This window comes from Arvicola amphibius, chromosome 1, assembly GCF_903992535.2.
Source record: "Arvicola amphibius chromosome 1, mArvAmp1.2, whole genome shotgun sequence".
Lineage (NCBI taxonomy): Eukaryota > Metazoa > Chordata > Mammalia > Rodentia > Cricetidae > Arvicola > Arvicola amphibius.
Genome location: NC_052047.1, coordinates 106,968,605 through 106,991,204, shown reverse-complemented (window position 1 = coordinate 106,991,204; position 22,600 = coordinate 106,968,605). Strand labels below are relative to the sequence as shown.

Sequence of the window (22,600 nt, the reverse complement as noted above, 5' to 3'; positions counted from 1 at the left end):
CCAGAGTTTCTTTTCATAGTAAAGTGTCTTAGACTATTTTGAAGTTTTCCCCTAATGACACCAATGGTCATGCAAAAGTGGATGGATAAAAACCAGTGCAGCCTCAACCCTACATAATGGACTATAGGCAATTGAGGAAATCTGGAAGTGAGAGATGTGGTCTTTTTCAGGGAAGAGCACATCAGTGGGTTGTACAATGCCAAACTGTCAGCTCTGAAAACAGAATACAAGGGTTTACAGACTGGGCAGGTTATAATTAGTAATATATACACATATACATATATGCATGCAAAAGCATTAATGAAAAATAGGCTGTAAATTTGAAGGAGAGAATGCAAAGATATAGGAGTGTTTGGAGGGAAGAAAGGGAAGGGAGAAATGTTGTAATTATATTAGAATCTTAAAAAGAAAAATGTGATTACTGCCTACTGTGTTGGATATGCTGATTTCTCTGAGTTGAGCATTGTTCAATACACATATAAAGTAAAACATCACATTGTTCTTTAATATGTACAAATATTATGTGTCAATTGAAATATGTGTAAATACTGGAGAAAGACAAGAGAATAAAATCTTGACTTTGTGAGAGTTTGATTTTATATGTATATCGTGGAAACTGTATTTCAGATTTTGAATTATGATCTTCTCTGGGTAAATATTAGCATGATACTTTCTTGTGATACTGGTTGGTGGCAGCACTAGACACAGCACTGGCCATCTGATGACCCAGCAGACAATGGTTACTACAGGGCATTGAGTGTTCAGGGAGTGCTGCTCAGTGGGTTATGTAATGGCATATATAAGTTGTGTGTTGGGGGGCATGTACGTGTGTTTGTGTGTTTATGCCTGAGGGGACGTGCACAGGTCTCTTTGCACCTGGAAAGTCAGAGGTCAGTGTTAGGTGTCTGCATCTCACTTTCTCTCTTTATCATAATTTTTGAAATAGCACTTCTCACTGAATTTGGAGCTCACCATTTTGCCTAGAATGGCTGACCAGCCAACTCCTAGGATTCACCCATCTCATCCCATGAGAATTAGAGATACATGATGTAACCCATGGCTTTTATTTTTTAAAGTTTTTATTGAGCTATATATATTTTTCTCTGCTCCCCCTGCCTCTCCCCTCCCCTTCAGCCCCCTCCCATGGTCTCTATGCTCCCAATTTACTCAGGAGATCTTTTCTTTTTCTACTTCCCATGTATATTAGATCCATGTATGTCTTTCTTAGGGTCTTCTTTGTTGTCTAGGTTCTCTGGAATTGTGATTTATAGGCTGGTTTTTCTTTGCTTTGTGTCTAAAAACCACTTATTAGTGAGTACATATTATGTTTGTCTTTCTGGGTCTGGATTACCTCATTCAATATGATGTTTTCTAGCTCCATCCATTTGCCTGCAAATTTCTAGATGTCATTTATTTTTTTCTGTTGTGTAGTATTCCATTGTGTAAATGTACCACATTTTCCTTATCCATTCTTCAGTTGAGGAGGATTTAGGTTGTTTCCAGGTTCTGACTATGACAAACAATGCTGCTATGAGTCAGGTGGTATTGGCACACACCTTTAATCTCAGCACTCGGGAGGCAGAGGCAGGTGAATATCTGTGAGTTTGAGGCTAGCCTGGTTTACAAGAGCTAATTCCAGGACAGACCCCAAAGCTACAGAGAAACCTTGTCTCAAACAACAACAACAACAACAAACAAACAAACAAACAAAAACCCCAAACAAACAAACAAACCCCCCAAAACCAATGCTGCTATGAACATAGTTGAGCACACATCCTTGTGGTATAATTGAGCATCCTTTGGGCATATACCCAAAAGTGGTATTGGGTAGGTTGTTTCCTAATTTTCTGAGAAAGTGCCATACTGATATCCAATGGTGCTGTACCAGTTTGCACTCCCACTGGTAATGGAGGAGTGTTCCTCTTACCCAACATCCCCTCTAGTATAAGTTGTCATTAGTGTTTTGGTCTTGGCCATTCTTACAGGTGTAAGATGGAATCTCAGAGTTGTTTTGATTTTCATTTCTCTGATGGCTAAAGATGTTGAGCATTTCCTTAAGTGTCTTTCAATCATTTTAGATTCCTCTGCTGAGGGTTCTCTGTTTAGGTTTTTACACCATTTTTATTGGATTATTTGTTCTTTTGATAACCAATTTCTTGCGTTCTTTGTATATTTTGGAGACAAGACCTCTGTCCAACGTGGAGTTGGCGAAGATCTTTTCCCATTCTGTAGGCTGCCATTTTATCTTGATGACCATGTCCTTTGCTTTACAGAAGCTTCTCAACCCATGGCTTTTATATGGGATCTGGGGATCTGAACTTGTATCTTTAGGCTTGGCATGTGTAGCTAGATAGCTGTCTTGGTTACGTTTCTATACCTGTGAAGAGACGCCATGATCAAGGCAACTTGTAGAAGAAAGAGTTTATTCTGGCTTTAATTTTAGAGGGTGAGTCCGGGGCCATCATGGTGGGGATGCAGCATGCAGTCAGGAATGGCACTAGAGCAGAAGCTGAACGCTTACATCTGATCATAATCAGGAGGCAGGCAGACAGATATCTATACCTAAATCTAATCTATTTCTATCTATATATCTATCAACATAGATATGCATAGACAGAATGCTAACTGGGAATGGCTTGGGATTTTGAAATATTTTGAAACTTTTAAGCCTACCCGTGGTGACATCCATCCTCCAACAAGGCCAAATCTAATCCTTTCCAAACAGTTCTACCAATTAGAGACCAAATATTCAAATATATAAGTCTATGGGGGCCTTCTCATTTGAACTACCACACAAACACTTCACATACTAACCATCTCCCTAGCTTCTATAGCTTATATTTTAAATTTTGAATGGCCTTTGGTTTAAAATGTGTTCATTGTCATGCAAACCCTTTCAAAGTCTGTCTGCCTTACATTTAAACAGATTTTTCTAAGAGCATAATTCATCTTAATATAGTTGCATTCTTAAGACTAGAAATACTTGTTTTCAAATGTATATGCTCTCTGTTTCAAATGCCCTATGTTCTTTTGATTTTTAAAAATTCTTTTCCCTTCCCCAGTGTCATTCCCATACAGCACTTTTTCTTTGGTGTTTTCTCACCCAACTCCATGAAGTGTATGCTCCTAGTTTAGATACCTAAAATGGCCCTGCTCTCTGTGGGAGTGAGGAAGTGATTGAATGGAGCTTAGGGTGTGAACATTCCCTCCAGGGGCTTCTAGAAGCTTTTTTAATTGGTGCAGTCAATTGTCATAAACAGTAACTGTGATACAGCCTCTAGGACAGTGGTTCTTTATTTGTGGGTCATGACCCCTTTCACAGAGGTAACCCAAGACCATTAAAAGACATATTTACTCTGCAGTTTATAACAATAGCAAAATTACAGTTATGAAGTAGCAGCAGAAATAATTTTATGGTTGGGGTCACCGTAACAAGAGGGGCTGTATTAAGGGTTCACAGTATAAGGAAGATAACTGCTATAGGAGCTTCTGGTACTGTCTTAGAACCAAGAATATTTGAGGAAGAGATGGTTAGGTGCATGGTGACCCAGGAGTCAAAAATAGACAGGAGGAGGAATCATTATAGCAGGATTATTGCAAGCCTGATATTCCAACCTTAGATCCCAGGTGCTTCTCAGAATCAGAAATATCTGCAATTTATTATGATGCTAACGGTTTTTAAAAAATAAACTTATAATTTTAATTAAATATTTTATTTATTTTTAAATTAAAAATATTGTTTGTTTCAAATTAAGATATAATTATGTCATCACCCTTGTTTCCTCTCAAATTCATGTTACATATTTACTTTTCTGATTTCTGCAGTTACTCCAGGATATGTTTTCATGTCTGAAGATTTGTAGCTAGAAACTACAGAAGAGAGAGAACATGTGGTATTTGCTTTATTAAATTAATACTTATAAAACAGATGTGTTCAGTTCTGTCATTATACTAAGCAAAATGTGAACATTTTAAAACAAAAGACAACTGAAAGAAAGTCACTATACAAAAACATAAATTTTATTTAAAATGTCTTGTTGTTCCAAGGATAAGTTATGTACAGTACCTTCTTCACTTTCATGTTCTTTAAACAAATAAAAGGCATTGATGTTACAAGAAGTAGTGGTATTTCACATTGTGACTATTTTGGCTGCTTTAAGGGACTATTTATCACATAGGAGTTATTGATCTGCTTTTTATTGCAATAACTGAGAGGTCTTTAAGATACCCTAAAATGTAAGCCAGGCTGGGACTCAACTTTCTCATTTCAGAGAGTGTTGCATGATCATTGCAGATTATTGGATAAATATGGCATGTCCAGAAATTCCATGTGCTTTTCCTATTTACCAATACCTCCTTCAAGAGTGGAGAATTTTGGGGATTGGAAAGAATAAGATGAAAGGGGAATATATATGAACACAGCTATCCAGATACATCTCAAATTGTTGAGCCACATTCTGTGGGTACTCTTTGCACAGACAACTAGGAGCAGGAGTATTCACTACAGAATGGCTTCTGTCCATACACTCCATGCCGGCCATGAGCTCTTGGCTGAGTCCTTGGCAGGAGCCTCTGTAGCCAGTGATTAGGACATGCTCAACTTGATGCTTTTATGTAGAACACCCTGAGCACTCGCTGGCGGATCTGTCGAGTCTTCACCCCATAAACAAGAGGGTTGAGGGCAGGGGGCACAAGGAGGTAGAGCGTGGCCAGCAGAACATGGACATGATGGGGAACGTGGTGCCCAAAGCGGTGAGTGAGGAAAGAAAACATTCCAGGTACATAGAAGATGAGAATGACACAAACATGAGACCCACATGTGCTGAAGGCCTTGAGTCTGGCTTCACCCCCTGGGACCTTCAGCACCGCCTGGAGGATGAGGGCATAGGAAATGCCAATGGCCAGGACATCTAGCCCAACCACCAGCAGGGCCACTGACAGCCCATAGGCTCGATTCACTGTGGTTTCAGAACAGGCAAGTTTTACCACAGCCATATGCTCACAATAGGCATGGCTTATGACAGTGGCTCTGCAGAAGACAAGGTTCTGCAATAGGATGGGAAATGGGGTGAGGAGGACCAGTCCTCGGACTAGCACCACCATCCCAATGCGCCCTATAATCCCTGGATGCAGGATGGTGGAATGGCGCAGAGGGTGGCAGATGGCGACATAGCGGTCCAGAGCCATGGCCACAAGTATGCCTGACTCCATGGAGGAGAAGGCATGGATGAAGAACATCTGAGTCAGGCAGACAATGTACCCAATCTCATGAGCAAGATCCAAGAGCACGGTCAGGGTTTTGGGTGCAGTGGAGGAGGCCAGGACCAGGTCAATAGCAGCGAGCATGGCCAGGAAGAGGTACATGGGTTGATGCAAGGATGAGTCAGTCCAGATGATGAAGATAATAGTCACGTTGCCCACTAGAGCAAGGAAGTAAAGGACACCCAGGGGCAGTGCTATCCAGTGCTGACTTTCCTCCAAGCCTGGAATTCCTACTAGGAAGAAAGAGGGCTGGGGTTGCCTCCAGCTGGAATTGCTAAGGGCCATGATCAGCAGTGCAGAGGAAGAAGAGTAAAAGACACTCAAGTCATGACTTCTCCATTCTTCATAGGCTAAGACACTGTGCAGATCTGGCTATGGTTCATCAGAATGAGGTGACTTAAGCTGCAACAAGAGGGGATAAACTTAGATTCAAGGAAGAAAACCTTTTCTGTATACAAATGTTTTACAGATGAGCCTTCCACACATCTGAACTAGTTTGAGTCCAGCTGTAATGTGAGGTAAGAGCAAACACTGAACACAGCTGCCTTGAGAGAGATGCTAACTCTGTCATTCATTGACTTATAATTGAAACTGTCTACCTGAAAGCATTGTCTTTACCACTGTGCAGGTAGTGCTGAAGGCTCTTCCCTGTCTCTTTGCCACTCAACTCCTGCAGCCTCTGGACGTGGTACTCAATAGTTGTTCCGGATGTAGACTGTATCCCATAGTGTTCTCCACCTCATTTCAGGTTGGCTCCAGGTTTCAGGATCTTCCTGCTTCATCTCCCCTCTGTTGACTAATTTACCACCTGGTTTTAGCTAATTAATTCACTTCAGTTCATTCCAAGCTCATTTTTGTGCATCTTTCTTTTCTTCCCTAAGCCCATACACTCAATGTTCAAAGCTTACTCAACCTTCCCAGATACCCTCCATGTACTTTATGTCCATATTTTTGTGACGAAATACCTATATATGTATCCAGTTTGAAACTCATTTTTTTACCCTCTGACTGTGTCTTTTGTCCCTTCTACAGTCCTTATTTACTGTACCTTCACCATCTCACGTCACCCTTCATCTCAGTTCTCACTCTCACTGCCTGCATACACATTCCGTGTCTCTCTTACCTGAATTTTCCAATTAGATATTTATTTTTGTTATGTATCAACTTTCAATGTTGAAGTCACAGGATCTTCCTAAAATTCAACTATTACCAGGTGCCTCCTTGTACGTAAAACATTTTGGTGAATGTCATGCATGGGATAAATTACAGTCAGGCATGCCAGGCTTTGACATTTTGTTGAGCTGTTTTCTTAGCAGTTGTGTATTTCAAGTTACACATATGTTTTGCTGTTAACATTACAACACTATTGTAATTGTGCAATCACACAGGCCTATGACACTGTTGTAATTGTGCAATCACACAGGCTCACGTCACTGTTGTGATTTTACAATCACACCACTTTACTTTACATGGGACTTGTGCTTTTGCCACCTCCCTCCCTTATCTGAACTGATTCCTCTCATGCATAGAAATCCAGAGCCCAGTGTCCTCTCCTTTACAAGAACTCACAGCACTTTCCCAACCCTGAGAATATTGTCTATATCTTATGATTCTCCTTTATTTATCTATACCATTTTGATTTATTGTCATTAGAAAATCTCTTCCAGTGTTTTATAATCTTGAAATCAGATCTTATTAAACTTGATAATTTAAGCTTGTCTATTATCCTTTACAACAAATAAATTCAAGTTACAAAAAATTGTAACCTACATCTATTTTGTATTCTAGTAATGAAACAATGTCAGGCTTCTTAAAATTTCTAAACCTTGATTTCTCATATAATTGTAAAATAAATAATGCCATTCATGTAAGTTGTTATTAATACCCATAAAGTTCTACATTTAAAAATTATATGCATGTTTTTCTATGAGTTATGGTACCGTTATTAACATTATTAATAAGAGATGATTAAGAATAAAATCTCAAATACCTTTTTGGTTTTAAGGCAGTCAAGGCTCCCCTGTGTCTCAAACTTTTCATTATTCTGGTCTCTTGATCTTATGAGAATTTATTGCTATTGCCTCTGTTTATGCTAACAATAGGCACAGAAAAGTCACCTGTTTTACCTGGTCCATGTGACTCACACATCCAAAATTACAACAAAGAGTTGGGATGATAATGTTTGTGACTTTCTATCTGTATCATAGAGACAGATGCACTATGAAATAGTATAATCTATACAGAAGTTCAGACACATATCTACAGAGTCAGGCACAACTCAGTTATTAGCTATGGCACACCGATAGATCACTCTGAGTAACTTCTTCATAAGTCAGTAATGACTGCAATAGGACCCTGAGACTCTCAGTGTAACAGCTCCAAATGCCAGCGCCTAATCGCACACATCTCCTAGCTTCTGTTTTCTTTTCCCCCGAACTTAAGTGAACAGTGATAGTTATGTTGAGAGCTTCATGACAAATCTATCCATGTACAAAAATTCACCCATTAGTGCTTAGTATTCCACAAAAGGAGAAGGTTAATTTACTTCTCTAGCTATCCCATTCTGATGCAAGCCTAGCCTGCTTTGCATTGTTCAGCACAGAAGCTAATGTACAGCTCTGCATGTGGGAAGCGTGTCCACGTTGTATAGGAGCAATACCAGGGTAACTGAGGGGTGATGGTGCTGTTCCTCAGCTCCAGACGCCTCTTTGGGTCTGTGACTTGTGTGTCCAGAGGAAAAGTCTGGAGCTGCTCGTGTAAGTAAGTGGTCCTCTGTGACCCTTACTGAAAAGAAGAAAAACCTTTGTCTCCAGGAATATGAACAGAAAGATGCATTTACCTCTCTGAGCAGGAAGTGGAAGACAGTTAGGAAAGGACCAGGGCTGTGCTTTCCTTACACCCATGCAAATCCAGCCCAAACCATCTGTCATTTGTCCAGCTGTGCTTGAGGGATGTAGGGCAGTTTGACACGTCTCTCTTTGTCCTCAACTATAAATCTCTCATGGTTGTGTCCCTGCACTGATTACCTTGCTCCATAAGATCATCCAATTCCTGAATACTGGGGATGATGTCTTATGGGAGGCTTCCCAGAGCAAGATGCAGGATACCTGGAATCCAATTGGTCCTGTGTATGACTGGCTAAGGAAACACTTACTCAAATGTTTAAATTACATAACAAGTGAGCAAGTACGCAAAGGTCTTAAAAGACCTGAAATTATGGGAACTTGTTGAAGCAGAGGCCAGACTTCAGGGCTAAGAGCATAATAAGTAGGAGTGTCTGCTGAAAGGAGACCATTGAGCCTTGACATTCCCCACCCTGCAAGACACATAAGAATGTGGGCTCTGCTGAATCTCAGCTGTAAGAGACAAGGACAGAGTTCTAGATGTGTATCGAAAATAAGAGTAGGTAGCAGTCACTTCTTCGACTACCTGTAGTGAGCCCGGAGACTACTGTATGGGCTATGACATGACTCTCTCTCCTTTTTTTTTTGTTTTGTTTTTCGAGACAGGGTTTCTCTGTGGCTTTAGAGCCTGTCCTGGAACTAGCTCTTGTAGACCAGGCTGGTCTCGAACTCACAGAGATCTGCCTGCCTCTCTCCTTAATCTCCTTAACAGTGACCTGGACTCCATGAAAGCAGGGGAAAGAGAAAGACAAGAACACAGCCAGAGGTGTAGATAGTGGGTGGATGATAATGCCCTGCTGTAAGAGGAAGACAGCCGAGTCGAGCACTCAGGCACGGCTCCAGCTCACATCTGAGAGAATCTACTGTGACAGCCAGGACACTGTCTTCCTTGTCACTGTGCTGTCCTCTAGATGTGTCTGCTGAAGCTGTGTCAGCGGAGGGCGACTCGGCAACAGAGAAGTGGAAAAGGGGAAAGTTGCCAGACTCAGGAAGGTTTTCTAAGCCTTCCTCCTCAGGTCACCCCCAGAGCTCCCACCTCCCCAGCCCCATATCTTCCAGGCACCAGTGCAGTCTCCGTGGTGACACTGCTCTAGCTTTGGAGACAATGAGGGAGACTTTGTACTCAGAAGGGCTGCATAGCAGTTTCTGAATGTTGAAAAGAAAATTAACCACATCACTCAAGGCCCGCACAGCTAATGCTCCCAAAGTCGTCAACATAATTAGTAGCTCTGGAAGGACTCAGAGAAAGTCCCACATCCTCTTGCGCTAGTGTGCTCTGAGGATGAGAAAATGAAGTCACATAAAATGGCTGTGAGTCTCTAGCTGGCCGTGAGATTGAAGCGCTCAGTAGGTGTCTGTGCACTAACAGTTAACTTGCAGCAATGTGTCCTCTGTGATCTCTGTGCTTAACACCCTCTGACAGTGCCAAGGCCAAGCCTGGGAAGAGCAAACATTCTGATTCAGGAGAAACAAATCCAAAGCTACTAAGGGGTGCTGGGCTGGAGAGAAAGCTCGGTCAGTTCAACACCTGCAGTGCAGGCTTTGTGAGCGTGGTGCTCCATCTCACTGGCCAGCCTGAGTCACTGAGCTCAGGGTCAGTGAGAAACCTTTTTTCAAAAATTAAGAGGGAGAGAGAGGCCGAGACACATGCCATATTTCTCTGGCATCTATGTACACAGGTGCTCACACCCATAAAACCTTGTACGTACACCATACATGCACACAGACATGCATATACACACATATACTACCAAGATGTGTTAAACCAGTGTATTTGCAGAGTTGCAGCCCCATTAAACAAACTGAGAAAGAATTTGCCACAGTGATGTGGGAAAAAAACACTTGTCAATAGGCTTCCCCCACTGTCCTTTCTCCTTCTTGAGCATCCTGCCCTCTCATGTTCTCCTCCTCCTCCTCCTTCTCTCTTCTACCTCCCCTTCCACCCTCCCTTCTCCCATACTTCTAATTTTCTCAGGATATCTTGTCTGTTCCCCTTCCCAGGGGGATCCATATATCTCCCTTAGAGTTCTCCTTGTTACCTAGCTTCTCTGGGATGGTGGACTACAGGGTGGCTATCCTTTTCTTTATATCCACTTATGAGTGAGTACATACCATGTTTGTTTATCTCTGTGTGGGTGGCCATATTCAGGAGGTTTTTTTTAATTGATCCATCCATTTATATGTAAATTTCAAGATATCATTTTCTTTTAACCACTGTGTAGTATTCCATTGTGTAAATGCACCACATTTTCTTTATCCATTCTTTAGTTGAGGGGCATCTAGTTTGTTTCCAGGTTCTGGCTATTATGAATAATGCTGCTATGAACATGGTAGAACAAATGTCCTTGTGATTTGATTGAACATCCTTTGGTATATGCCTAAGAGTGGTGGTGTTGCTTCCTGAGGTACATTGATTCCCAGTTTTCTGAGAAACCACCACACTGATATCCAAAGTGGTTGTACAAGTCTGCACTCCCACCAGCTTTGGAAGTGTGATCCCATTACTCCACATCCTCTCCAGCATAAGCTGTCATTAGTGTTTTTGATCTTAGCCATTATGACAGGTATAAGATGGTATCTCAGAGTCATTTTGATTTGCATTTCCCTGTTGGCTAAGGATGTTGAACAATTCCTTAAGTGTCTTTTGGCTATTTGCAATTCCTCTGTTGAGAATTCTCTGTTTGGATCTGTACCCCATCTTTAGATTGGATTATTTGGTAATTTAATGTCTAGTTTTTGAGTATATTTATATACTTCATATATTTTAGAGATCAATTCTCTGTCTGATGTAGGGTTAGTAAAGATCTTTTCTCATTTAGTAGATTGCCTTTTTGTCTTATTGACCATGCCCTTTGCTTTACAGAAGCTTCTCAGTTTCAGGAGGTCACATTTATTAATTGTTGCTCTCAGAGTCTATGGTACTGGGATTATATTGAGTATGTAGTCTCCTGTGCCCATGAGTTCAATGCTTCTTACCACTTTCTCTTCAATGAGGTTCAGTGTGGCTGGATTTATGTTGAAATCTTTGATCCATTTGGACTTGAGTTTTGAGTTAGATATGGATCTGTTTGCATTGTTCTACATGTTGACATCCAGTTATACCAGCATTATTTGTTGAAGTTTTTTTCCCTTTGTGTAATTTTAGCTTTCTTGTTAAGAATCAGGTGTTCGTAGGTGCATGGATTTATATTGATTCTGTTGCAAACTGCTGGTCTGGCCTATCACCTGGGGACCCTGTCCCTTTAAGAGACAAGCCCCACCCACTCTCAATCTCCTCCTTCTATGAAGCAAGCAGATCTCTTGCCTCCTCTTCAGCCTGCGCTCTCTCTCTGTCCTCCTTTCTTCTGAAGAGGTAGCTACTACCTACTCCTTTCCACCCCGATTTCTACCCTCTCTCTTACCTCTTTCTTGGGCCCCCTTCTACCCCCTCATTCTCTTATTCTTATACCATTCCCAATATGCACTAAATAAACTCCATACCCAAGCTCTCTCTGCATGGTGTATCTGCCATTCTCCTGCTGAGGGCTTAGGCTACCCGCCAGGGGACCCATGGAGGCCTTTGGTGACCTGCTACTTCTCCCTCATGGGACTGGCCTCAGGTTACCCCACGTTTATGAATGATAACAGATTTAATTCCATTTTTCTACTTGTCTGTTTTTATGCCAATACCAAGCTGTTTTCGTTACTATAGTTCTATAATAGAGCTTGATGTCAAGGTGGTGATTCCTCCAAAAGTTCCTTTAATGTACAGGATTGTTTTGGCTACTGTGGGCTTTTTGTTTTTCTATATGACACTGAGTATTGTTCTTTCAAGGTCTGTGAAGAATTGTGATGGGATTTTGATGGGGATTGCATTCAATCTATAGATTGTTTTTGGTAGGATTGCCATTTTACTATATTGAGCCTACCTATCCAAGAGCGTGAAAGATCTTTCCATTTTCTGATGTCTTCCACAATTTCTTTCTTCAAAGACTTAAAGTTCTTATTGTACAGGTCTTTCACTTATTTGGTTAGTGTTACCCCAAGGTATTTTATGTTATTTGTGGCTATTGTGAATGGTTATGTTTCTCTGATTTCTTTTTCAGCCCCATTATCATTTGTATATAGGAAGGCTGCTGATTTTTTGAGTTGATCTTGTATCTTGGCACATTACTTTTATCCTGCTATATTACTGAAGGTGTTTATCAGCTGTAGGAGTTCTCTTGTTGAATTTTTGGGGTCACTTATGTATGCTATCATATCAGCAAATAGTGAAAGTTTGACTTCTTCCTTTTCATTTTGTATCCTTTTGATCTCCTTTTGTTGTCTTATTTCTCTAGCTAGAACTTTAAGCACCATATTGAATAGATACAGAGAGAGTGGAAAGGCTTGTCTTTTTCCTGATTTTAGTGGAATCACTTTGATTTTCTCTTCATTTAAAATTTAATGTTGGCTGTCAGCTTGCTGTATATTGCTTTTATTATGTTAAGATATTTTTCTTGTATTCCTGATTTCTCTAAGACCTTTATCATGACAGGGTGTTGGATTTTGTCAAAGGTTTTTTTCCAACATCTAATGAGATGAGCCTATTTTTTTCTTTCAGTTTATTTATATGGTGGATTACATTGATAGATTTTCTTATGTTGAACTATCCCTGCATCTCTGGGATGAAATCAACTTGATCATGGTGAATTATTTTTTTGATGTGTTCTTGGATTCAGTTTGCCAGTATTTTATTGAGTATTTTTGCATCGATGTTCATGAGGGAGATTGGTCTATAATTCTCTTTCTTAGTTGCATCTTTGCGTAGTTTGGGTATGTGGTTTGGTACAGTTGTGAGTAACTATCACCTCATAAAAAGAGTTTGACAATGTTACTGTTGTTTCTATTGTGTGGAATAATTTGTAGAGTATTGGTATTAGTTCTTTGAAATTCTGGTAGAATTCTGCACTGAAACCATCTGGCCCTGACCTTTTATTGGTTGGGAGACTTTTGGTGAATACTTCTATTTCTTTGGTCATTATAGGCCTATTTAAATTGTTTATCTGTTCTTGATTTAATTTAGGTATGTGGTATCTATTCATAAAATTGTTCATTTCCCTTAAAATTTCCAATTTTGTGGAGTACAGGTTTTTGAAGTATGATTCTGTGGATTTTCTCTGTGTCTGTTGTTATGTCCCGTTTTCATTTCTGATTTTGTTAATTTGCATATTCCCTCTCTGCCTTTTGGTTAGTTAGGATAAGGGATTGTCTATCTTATTGATTTTTTCAAAGAACCAACTCTTTGCCTCATTGATTCTTTGAATTGCTTTCTTTGTTTCTATTTTATTGATTTCAGCCCTCAATTTGATTATTTCCTGGCATCAATGTCTCCTGGGTGAGTTTGCTCTTTTTTGTTCTACAGCATTCAGATGTGCTTTTAAGTCACTTGTGAGATTCCTTCACTTTCTTTATGTAGGTGCTTAGTGCTATGAACTTTTCTCTTAGCACTGCTTTCATAGTGTCCCATAAATTTGAGTACATTGTGCCTTCCTTTTCATTGAATGAATTCTAGGAAGTCTTTAATTACTTTTTTTATTTCTTCCTTGACTCAGGTGTGATTCAGTTGAGCACTGTTCAATTTCTATGAGTTTGTAGGCTTTCAGCAATTAGTGTTTTTGTTAAATTCTAATTTTAAGCCATGATGATCTAATAAGATAAAGGGGGTTATTTCAGTTTTTTGTATCTATTGAGGTTTGCTTTGTGACTGAGTATGTGGTCAGTTTTAGAGAAGGTTCTATGAGGTGCTAGAAGAAGGTATATTATTTTGTGCTTGAGTAGAATATTCTGTAAATGTCTGTTAAGTCCATTTGAGTCATGACATCTGTAAGTTCTCTGTTAGGTTTCTGTCTGGTTGAGCTGTCCATTGTGGAGAGTGGGGTGTCGAAGTCTTTTACTACTAGTATGTGAGGTTTGATGTGCGATTTAAGCTTTAGTAATGTTTCTTTTACATATGTGGATGCTTTTGTATTTGGGGCATAGATGTTCATAATTGAGACATTGTCTTGATGGATTAACTTTTTTTCTGTGATGAGTATGAAGTGTCCTTCTTCTCTTTTGATTGGCTTTAATTTAAAGTCTATTTTTATAGATATTAGGATAGCTACACCCACTTGTTTCTTAGGCTCATTTAATTGGAGTATCTTTTTCCAACCCTTTACTCTGAGGTAATGTTTGCCTTTGAGGTTAAGGTGCATTTCTTCTATGCAGCAGAAGGATGGATCCTGTTTTCTTTTATCTATCTATCTATCATCTATCTATCTATCATCTATCTATCTATCTATCTATCTATCTATCTATCTATCTATCTATCTATCATCTATCTATCATCTATCTATCTATTTATTTATTTTTATTATTAAAAATTTCTGCCTCTTCCCCACCTCCCATTTACCTCTCCCTTTCCCCTCCAGTCCCCCTCCCTCTCATGCCTGAAGAGCAGTAAGGGTTCCCTGCCCTGTGGGAAATCCAATTTCCTCCCCCCTCCATCCAGGTCTAGGAAGGTGAGCATCCAAACAGGCTAGCCCCGCCCCCCCAAGCCAGTATGTGTAGTAGGATCAAAATCCAGTGCCATTGTCCTTGGCTTCTCAGCAGCCCTCATTGTCTGCCATGTTCAGGGAGTCCGGTTTTATCCCGTGCTTTTTCAGTCCCAGTCCAGCTGGCCTTGGTGAGCTCCCAATAGATCAGCCCCACCATCTCGGTGGGTGGGTGCACCTTTCGTGGTCCTGACTTCCTTGCTCATGTTCTGCCTTTTCATATCCATTCCGTTAACCTGTATCCTTTTATAGGTAAATTGAGTCCATTAATATTAAGAAATACTAGAAACTAGTGACTGTTTATTCCTGTTATTTTTCAGTGGTAGTATTTGTGTGTTTCCCTTCTTTGAGGTTTGCTAGTGTGAGGCATGAGGTTACTTGTTGCCTGTGTTTTTATGGGTGCAGCTAACTAACTTTCTTGGGTTAGAATTTTCCTTCTAGTACTTTCTGTAGTGCTGGATTTGTGGATAGGTAATGTTTAAATTGTTTTTTTTTTATGAAATATCATATTTTCTCCATCTATGGTCATTGAAAGCTTTGCTGGACATAGTAGTCTGAGCTTTCATCCATTATCTCTTAGTGTCTGCAGCATATCTGACAAGGACCTTCTGGCTTTCAGTGTTTCCATTGAGAAGTTGGGTGTAATTCTGATAGGTCTGCTTTTATGTTGCTTGGCATTTTTCCTTTATTCTGTTCTTAATGTTCTTTCTTTATTCTGCATGTTTATCATTTTGATTATTATATGACGAGGGGACTTTCTTTTCTGATTCAGTCTATTTGGTGTTCTATAAGCTTCTTGTAGGTTGAGAAAGTTTTTTTATGACTTTGTTGAATATATTTTCTGTGCCTTTGCACAGACTTTTTCTCCTTCTATCCCTATTATTCTTAAGTTTGGCTGTTTTTATGGTGTCCTAGAGTTCCTGGATGTTTTGTGTTATTTGTTGGATTTAATGTTTTCTTTGACTGATATATCTAATTCCTCTATTGTATCTTCAACTCTTTGAAATTCTTTCTTCCATTTCTTGTAATCTGTTGGTTATGCTTGCATCTCTATTTCCTTTTCATTTACCCAGATTTTCCATTTCCAGATTTCCCTCAGTTTGTTTTCTTTATTGCCTCTTTTTTAGCTGTGAACTGTTTGAGTTGTTTGTTTCACTTGTTTGATTGTTTTTTCTTGAGTTTCTTTAAGAGGTTTATTGATTTTCATTTTTTTGTCTTTTCCTCCATTTCTTAAAGAAAATTTTCATTTTTTCCTTAAGGGTATCTATCATCTTCTGCTTCATGTGGATTAGGATGTTTAGGTCTTCCTGTTGTAGGTCACTAGGTTCTGGTCTTTATGTTGTTGGATGAGTTCTTACACTTCCTTCTGTCCATCTCTTCCTCCAGTGTGTGCAGGTGGGGCCTGCGCTTCAAGGAGTCCCTCTTCCTTCAGTCTGTGAAGGTGGGACTTGTGGCTCAGGTGAATGTTCTTCCTCAGGGTGCAGGCGGGTCCGTGCCTCTAGTAGGTGCTCATAAATCTCTGGGGCTCCTCTCCATGGGCAGTCTGGGTGAAGGTTCCAGTGGTTGCAGATGTCGTGGAGGATGGTAGTGGGTATATAGAGGTTGCTCGGGGTCTCCAAGAGTTGGTGGGTAGGGGTGGGGAAATGAGGTGTTCCTCTCTGGGCAAGGGCCTAGAGAGCTGAGCCCTCCAAGTTTAAACCCAGTCACTTACCTCTCCAGGGGAAGTCTGGGCCAAGGCTCTGGTGGTCACAGATGTAGTAGAGAATGGCAGTGGGTGTGTGGAGGATGCTCGGAGTCTCCAGATAGTGGGTGAGGGTGGGGGTAATCACTCCATTGTTCTTTACCTTAATTTTTGGGATATGGTGGTGTGGGAAAACTTTCTGTATATGTGTTGCTTTTATTGGTTAATGAATTAAGAAGCTGCTTTGGCCTGTGACAGGGTAGAATAGATCTAGGTCGGGGGGGGGGAAAGTAAACTGAATGCTGGGAGAAAGAAGGTGGAGTCAGGGAGACTCTATGTAGCTGCTGTAGGAGACAGATGGTGAAACCTTGTCAGTAGGCCATGACCTCATAGTAATACACAGATTAGTAGAGATGATTGATTTAAGATGTAAGAGTTAGCTAGAAACATGCATAAGATAATAGGCCAAGCGGTGTTGCAATTAATATAATTTTGGAGTGATTATTTGGGTCTGGGAGGCCAGGAAACAAACAAGCAGCCTTTGCATACAACATGGTCTCTTGCTACTCCTGGAGCTTACCATTTTAGATACACTGACTGAGCAAGCCCTTAGCATGTACATATCTACATCTTGCTAGAGCTGGGATTGCAGATGTACATCTCCATGCTTGGCTATTATAAGGGTATTGGTGATCCGAACTCAGGTCATAGTACTTTTATAGCAATACACTGAATCTTCTCCTCAGCTTCAATTTCATATATTTTAAATTTTGAACAATTTTCAGTTTATAATCATTCACCATTATGCAACCCCATAAAATGTCAAGAAATGGCTGCATTTCACTACTGCTTAAGCCCATTCTTCTAAGAGTGCACTTCATCTGGAGACATTTAAGTTCTTAGTCAAAAATATTTGCTTTCAAATACATATACTCTCAGTCTAGATTTCCTATGTCATTTTTATCTTACTTAACTTTCTTTCCCTACCCAGTATTACTTCCATATTGTGCTTGTCTTCTGGGTTTTCTCATACAATCCACAAGGAATAAGCTATATGATCCCAGTTCAGATATATGAAGTGGCCTTAGTCCCTATGGGCAGTGAGAGAAGGGATGGAGTAGAGCTTGCGTCATGAAAATTCCCTTGGCATCTTTGAGAGGCTAGTCTAAATAGTGCAACAAACTGTTATAAATAGTATTAGTGGTGTAGCCTCTGGGAGCTGTTGATCTTGGCTTAGAAGCAGGAATATTTGAGGAAGAAATGGTGGGGGTATGTGGTGACTCAGGTGTCTAATACAGTCAGAAAGAAAAATTTCTTCCAGTAGGATTGCTGCAAGCCTGATATCCAAAATTTAGATTTTGCTAGATTCTTCAATTCAGGAACACCCCTACTTTCTTATGAGTCCTTCAGTTTTCAGTGTTAGCTGTACACTACACATTTAGAAACAGATATTTTCAGGCTAAATATTCTCAAATTAAATCTATGCTTTTATTATTGTATATATGAGCCAGAAACTAGGAAAGTCTCAATAAATTTATGTTATTAACTATAATTCAGCCTCCCTACAAAAGTTTGCTGTACAGGCATTAGATAACTGAGGGCCATTTATTTTGGCTGCCATAGTTACCCTTCTGAATTCCCATCCTACCTGACATGTTAGTATATTTTTGCCTCTTGGGCTGGATCGAATTATCTCTTCTATTGCTCAAGACACCACAATCCTTTGAAGACATTAGACAGAATATGGATATAATTCTTTTTCTTTGCTTTAATGTCCTAGGAAAAAGAGTTTCATAGCCAATTGGAAATGATGAAGATTTTTTTTACATAAGGATATTTATTTGTTAAGCTGACTATCATCTAGCCAAGGTAAGTTGGGGTATTCTAACTTATAGGAAAGGATAAATATGGTTTCATTTGGATTTATATGTGATTAGATTTTGCATCTTTTTCTAACTCAATTTTTTCCTTTTGTTCTTTCCTGGTTTGTCTTTCTTTATTATCATTAATTGGTTCTATTTTCTAAGTATTTCTTAAACAAAAATGATGTGCCTAGTGCCATATTTGTTGATATCTAAAAGGGCTTTTCTATGTAGACCTGGTTGTCCTGTAACTCACTCTGCAGCAGGCTGACCTTGAACTCACAGAGATCAGTCTACCTCTGCTTCCCTAGGATTAAAAGTGTGCACCACCACTGCCCAGCTGATATCTGAAAATTTTGACATTCCACAGTAAATAGTAACTATGTTTCATAATAAAAAGTAGATATAAGTTTCTATATCTGAAGGAAGGTGTGAAGGAACAACAGGATGTAGGATGGATGGAGGTAACTGAGTTACTGTTTAATAGAGAGCTAGTCTTTGGAAGATGCCTGTGTGAGGACCTGTGTTGGGGCAATGCATGTGCTGATTATCCTGTTTTTTGTGGGTTCCCATGCTGAAAGCAAAGAAGGCCAACTCATAAAGAAATCCCTAAAGGGAAGCTATTCCCAAAAAGAAAGTAAAATTGTAATTTTGAATAGATCCAGAAATGAAACCAAAGAAAATAAGTTTCCATAAACTACCTAAAAGTAAGAGAAACCATTAAATTAACATCAAGATTACCTATATAGGATGATAACATGATGGGTAAAACACATGAGTAAAGTAAATTAGCTTCTTTCTATCTCCAATATACCTTTGACTACTCACACTTACTTCTTTACTTTAAGAAAGTAGCTTGTGTTCTCTCAGACAAGAGAGGGAAGCTGGACACAGGAGGCCTTAGTCCTCATCAGGACCACTATCATTACTGAATTGAAAATGTCCAAGTGTGGTCTTTCTCAGAGCCTTAAAAACATAGTGTCACTGGGGCATATCAACCAATGCTCAGAGAACAGCCCTGGTGTGGAAACCAAGTAAAAGTTTGGCTCAATAAATGTTTCGTAAGTTGACTATCTCTTACCAGGCCAGGAACTAGTGGGAAGTTGCTTAATGACTCATGGAGAAATCATGAAAGTCAGTGGATAGTATCCAAAAAATTGCTGGCTCCTAAAATCTCTTGTTCTCACCTCACCCACTGTCTAGGACATTTGGGGATGTCTTTATTATATCTTAACACAGAGCCTATTTTACGTAATTGAAGTCATTTTTTTTTGTCCAAATAAAGGCTATATTTCCAATGAAGTCACCAGATACAGTATAGTGATTCACTTGAACCTGACTTCTTATTTGACTGTGATATCTTCTCTTGGAAGATGGAAAAGGACACACAGTTGGGTGAAGACTTCATGGCTGATCAACTTTGAGGCCTGAAAATTTTATTTCAGTGACAGGAAAATGTAATAGAGAGAGTTATAGAACTCACGTTTTTGGTACTGTGATTTAGAAAAGTAACATGCCTTTGCTTTTTCCTCTGCAAAGCTAAATAACAACGTCACTCCATTTTAAGAAGGATGGTAATACAATTTTTTTAAATCAAATTTGATATGTAAAATAAAAACAGCATAAACAGGAATTATTCATATAAAATCGGGAAATACAGCCTTTCTGTCAATTCCTCGAGGGCACCTAGGACAATGCCAGGTTAACCCTTATGATTTTAAAATTATTTATTTATTAAGTGTGTGAGGATGAGGGTTGTCTCGTGAATGCATGACACATATGTGAGGGGCATAGGACAACCTGTGGGAGTCAGTTCTCTTCTCCCACCACGTAAGTCCAGGGATTGAACTCAGGTTGTTAGAATTGTCAGCACGTGCCTTTACCTACTGAACCAACTCACTGGTACTTAGACTACTTTTAAGTGACTACTTGTGAAATGAACCAACTCCTTGTGGGTATCCATAGTGTGTGGATGATTTACCTCTGTTCTAGTCCCAAGGTTTTCTGGTGTCAGTCATGATCGGAAAGCAACACACGGAAGCACAGAAAAATATTTCTTCCATTCCGGTCTCTGAATTCTTCCTCATATGCTTCCCTAACTACCAGACCTGGCAGCATTGGCTGTCCCTGCCCCTCAGCCTCCTCTTCCTCCTGGCCATGGGGGCCAATACCACCCTTCTCATCACCATCAGGATGGAGGCCTCTCTGCATGAGCCCATGTACTACCTGCTCAGCCTTCTCTCTCTGCTGGACATTGTGCTCTGCCTCACTGTCATACCTAAGGTCCTGGCCATCTTCTGGTCTGACAACAAATCCATAAGCTTCTCTGCCTGCTTCCTCCAGATGTTTGTCATGAACAGTTTCCTGACTATGGAGTCCTGCACCTTCATGGTCATGGCCTATGACCGCTATGTGGCCATCTGCAAGCCTCTGCATTACCCATCCATCATCACTGACCAGTTTGTGGCTAGGGCTGCCATCTTTGTGGCAGCCCGAAATGGGATTCTTACTATGCCTATCCCTGTACTTTCTTCTCAACTGAGATACTGTGCAAGAACAATCAAGAACTGCATCTGTACCAATCTGTCTGTGTCCAAACTCTCTTGTGATGACATCACATTTAACAAACTCTACCAGTTTGTTGTAGGCTGGACCCTGCTGGGCTCTGACATCATCTTCATTATTCTTTCGTATTCTTTCATTCTGAAGGCTGTGCTGCAGATAAAAGCTGAGGGAGCTATGGCCAAAGCTTTAGGCACATGTGGTTCCCACTTCATCCTCATCCTCTTCTTCAGCACAGTCTTGCTGGTGCTGGTCATCACTAACCTGGCCAGGGAGAGGATTCCCCCAGATGTCCCTATCCTGCTCAACATCTTGCATCACCTCATTCCCCCAGCTCTGAACCCCATTGTTTATGGGGTAAGAACAAGGGAGATCAAGCAGGGAATATGGAACCTGCTTAGGAGGTTGTAAAAAGATGAGGCCTGTCCTGGGGGAAGATACTGGTAATCAGAAACAATGTTTGCATTGCATAAAACATTCAAGTGCTGCAGAGTAAATATGAATTTTTTCTTAAAGTCATCATGATGCGTTGAGTCTTACTCCCACCCCCCAGATCGTCATTGATACAGTGTGAATGTAAAGAAAGCAAGATTTCATAAATGACATTTAAACATATCTCTACAGGCAATCTGCAGCAGTCACACATGGGTAAGAAACATGCACTGGGCATAATCTGACTGATTCTTAGATTCCATTCAAATTTCATGCGTGCATGCAATGTGTTTTTATTACATCATCCCACTCCTTCCAACTTAGGCTTCCCCTCCGTGCCACCCTGCTCTCAACTTCATGGCTTCTTTTCATAGGCAATGGAATCCAAGCAAAAATTGAATTTTGGAGGTGGGACGTCTTAAAAATTGGTTAGTTGGTAAGACTGTTGCGAAGCTGGGGATTTAACCCAGGACTTTGTATGTGGAGGCAAGTGTTCTGTGAGCCACACCCACATCCTAGGCATTATATTTTTAAAGGCCTCTCATGTGTTTATACATCCCTTAAAACCTTCAGTGTATATATGTGACATTGTTAAGTATTCATATTGGAACAAGACCTGACATGGCTCTTCCTGAATAGTGAAGCTCAGCTCTCTGTGAAGTACAAGTTAGCCACAATATAAAATGAGTAAGATATGGCAGATGAGCTGACTGGATTTGGCTTGGTTATGCCTTTGTGTTGCACCCAGGCCCTGAAGGTTTTGCATTCTGGAATTATATGTACATTTCTATGACCTCATCTATGTGAGAGGGACTTGTTAAATCAAAGCCACATTTGTCGTATAATGAATAAACATAATTTGAAGAGTCTGAGCACTTCCTAGTGTCTACTTCCGTGTCAAATCTCTTGATTCTCCCTAATGTTGCTCATTCCCATTTCCTGCTGTGAATGATGCTTTGACAGACCTTACTAGCATTTCATTTATTTATTTTGAATTGACACTATATACAAAGAAATAGTAAATAAGCATTATAAAATTAATTTGATTTTATTGTTTTACATAAAACTTTTATCGTTTTATTTTTTATTGAAAATATACTTTTCATGCAATATATTATGATTACACTTTTCTTTTGCCTAACTACTCTCAGTTCTTCTTCACTTTCCCTCCCATCCAGGCCCACTCCATTTCTGTCTCTTGTTAGAAACCAGACATTTTAGGAATAATAAAATAAAATAAAAGCAAATCAAAATAGGAGAAAACAAACACATAGAATAAAGAGAACCAAAGTAAAAAACACAAGAAACATGTAGAGACACACATGTTCACACACACAGGAGCAC

The 22,600-nt window shown here is 39.9% G+C and overlaps 2 protein-coding genes across 2 annotated transcripts; one reads left to right on the top strand and one right to left on the bottom strand.

Moving 5' to 3' along the window:
• Nucleotides 1-4,596: 4,596 nt before the first annotated feature.
• Nucleotides 4,597-5,547, bottom strand: LOC119802168 (olfactory receptor 52L1). The gene has a single exon (XM_038313112.1). The coding sequence runs from the start codon at nucleotides 5,545-5,547 to the stop codon at nucleotides 4,597-4,599; it is 951 nt and encodes a 316-aa protein (XP_038169040.1).
• Nucleotides 5,548-20,278: 14,731 nt separating this feature from the next.
• LOC119827399 (olfactory receptor 56A4) lies at nucleotides 20,279-21,235 on the top strand. Its single transcript, XM_038349064.1, has one exon. The coding sequence runs from the start codon at nucleotides 20,279-20,281 to the stop codon at nucleotides 21,233-21,235; it is 957 nt and encodes a 318-aa protein (XP_038204992.1).
• Nucleotides 21,236-22,600: the final 1,365 nt, after the last annotated feature.

Bases quoted from the DNA above. Each gene is read 5' to 3' on its own strand.
- LOC119802168 (XM_038313112.1), bottom strand. From the start codon at position 5,547: ATGGCCCTTAGCAATTCCAGCTGGAGGCAACCCCAGCCCTCTTTCTTC.
- LOC119827399 (XM_038349064.1), top strand. From the start codon at position 20,279: ATGATCGGAAAGCAACACACGGAAGCACAGAAAAATATTTCTTCCATT.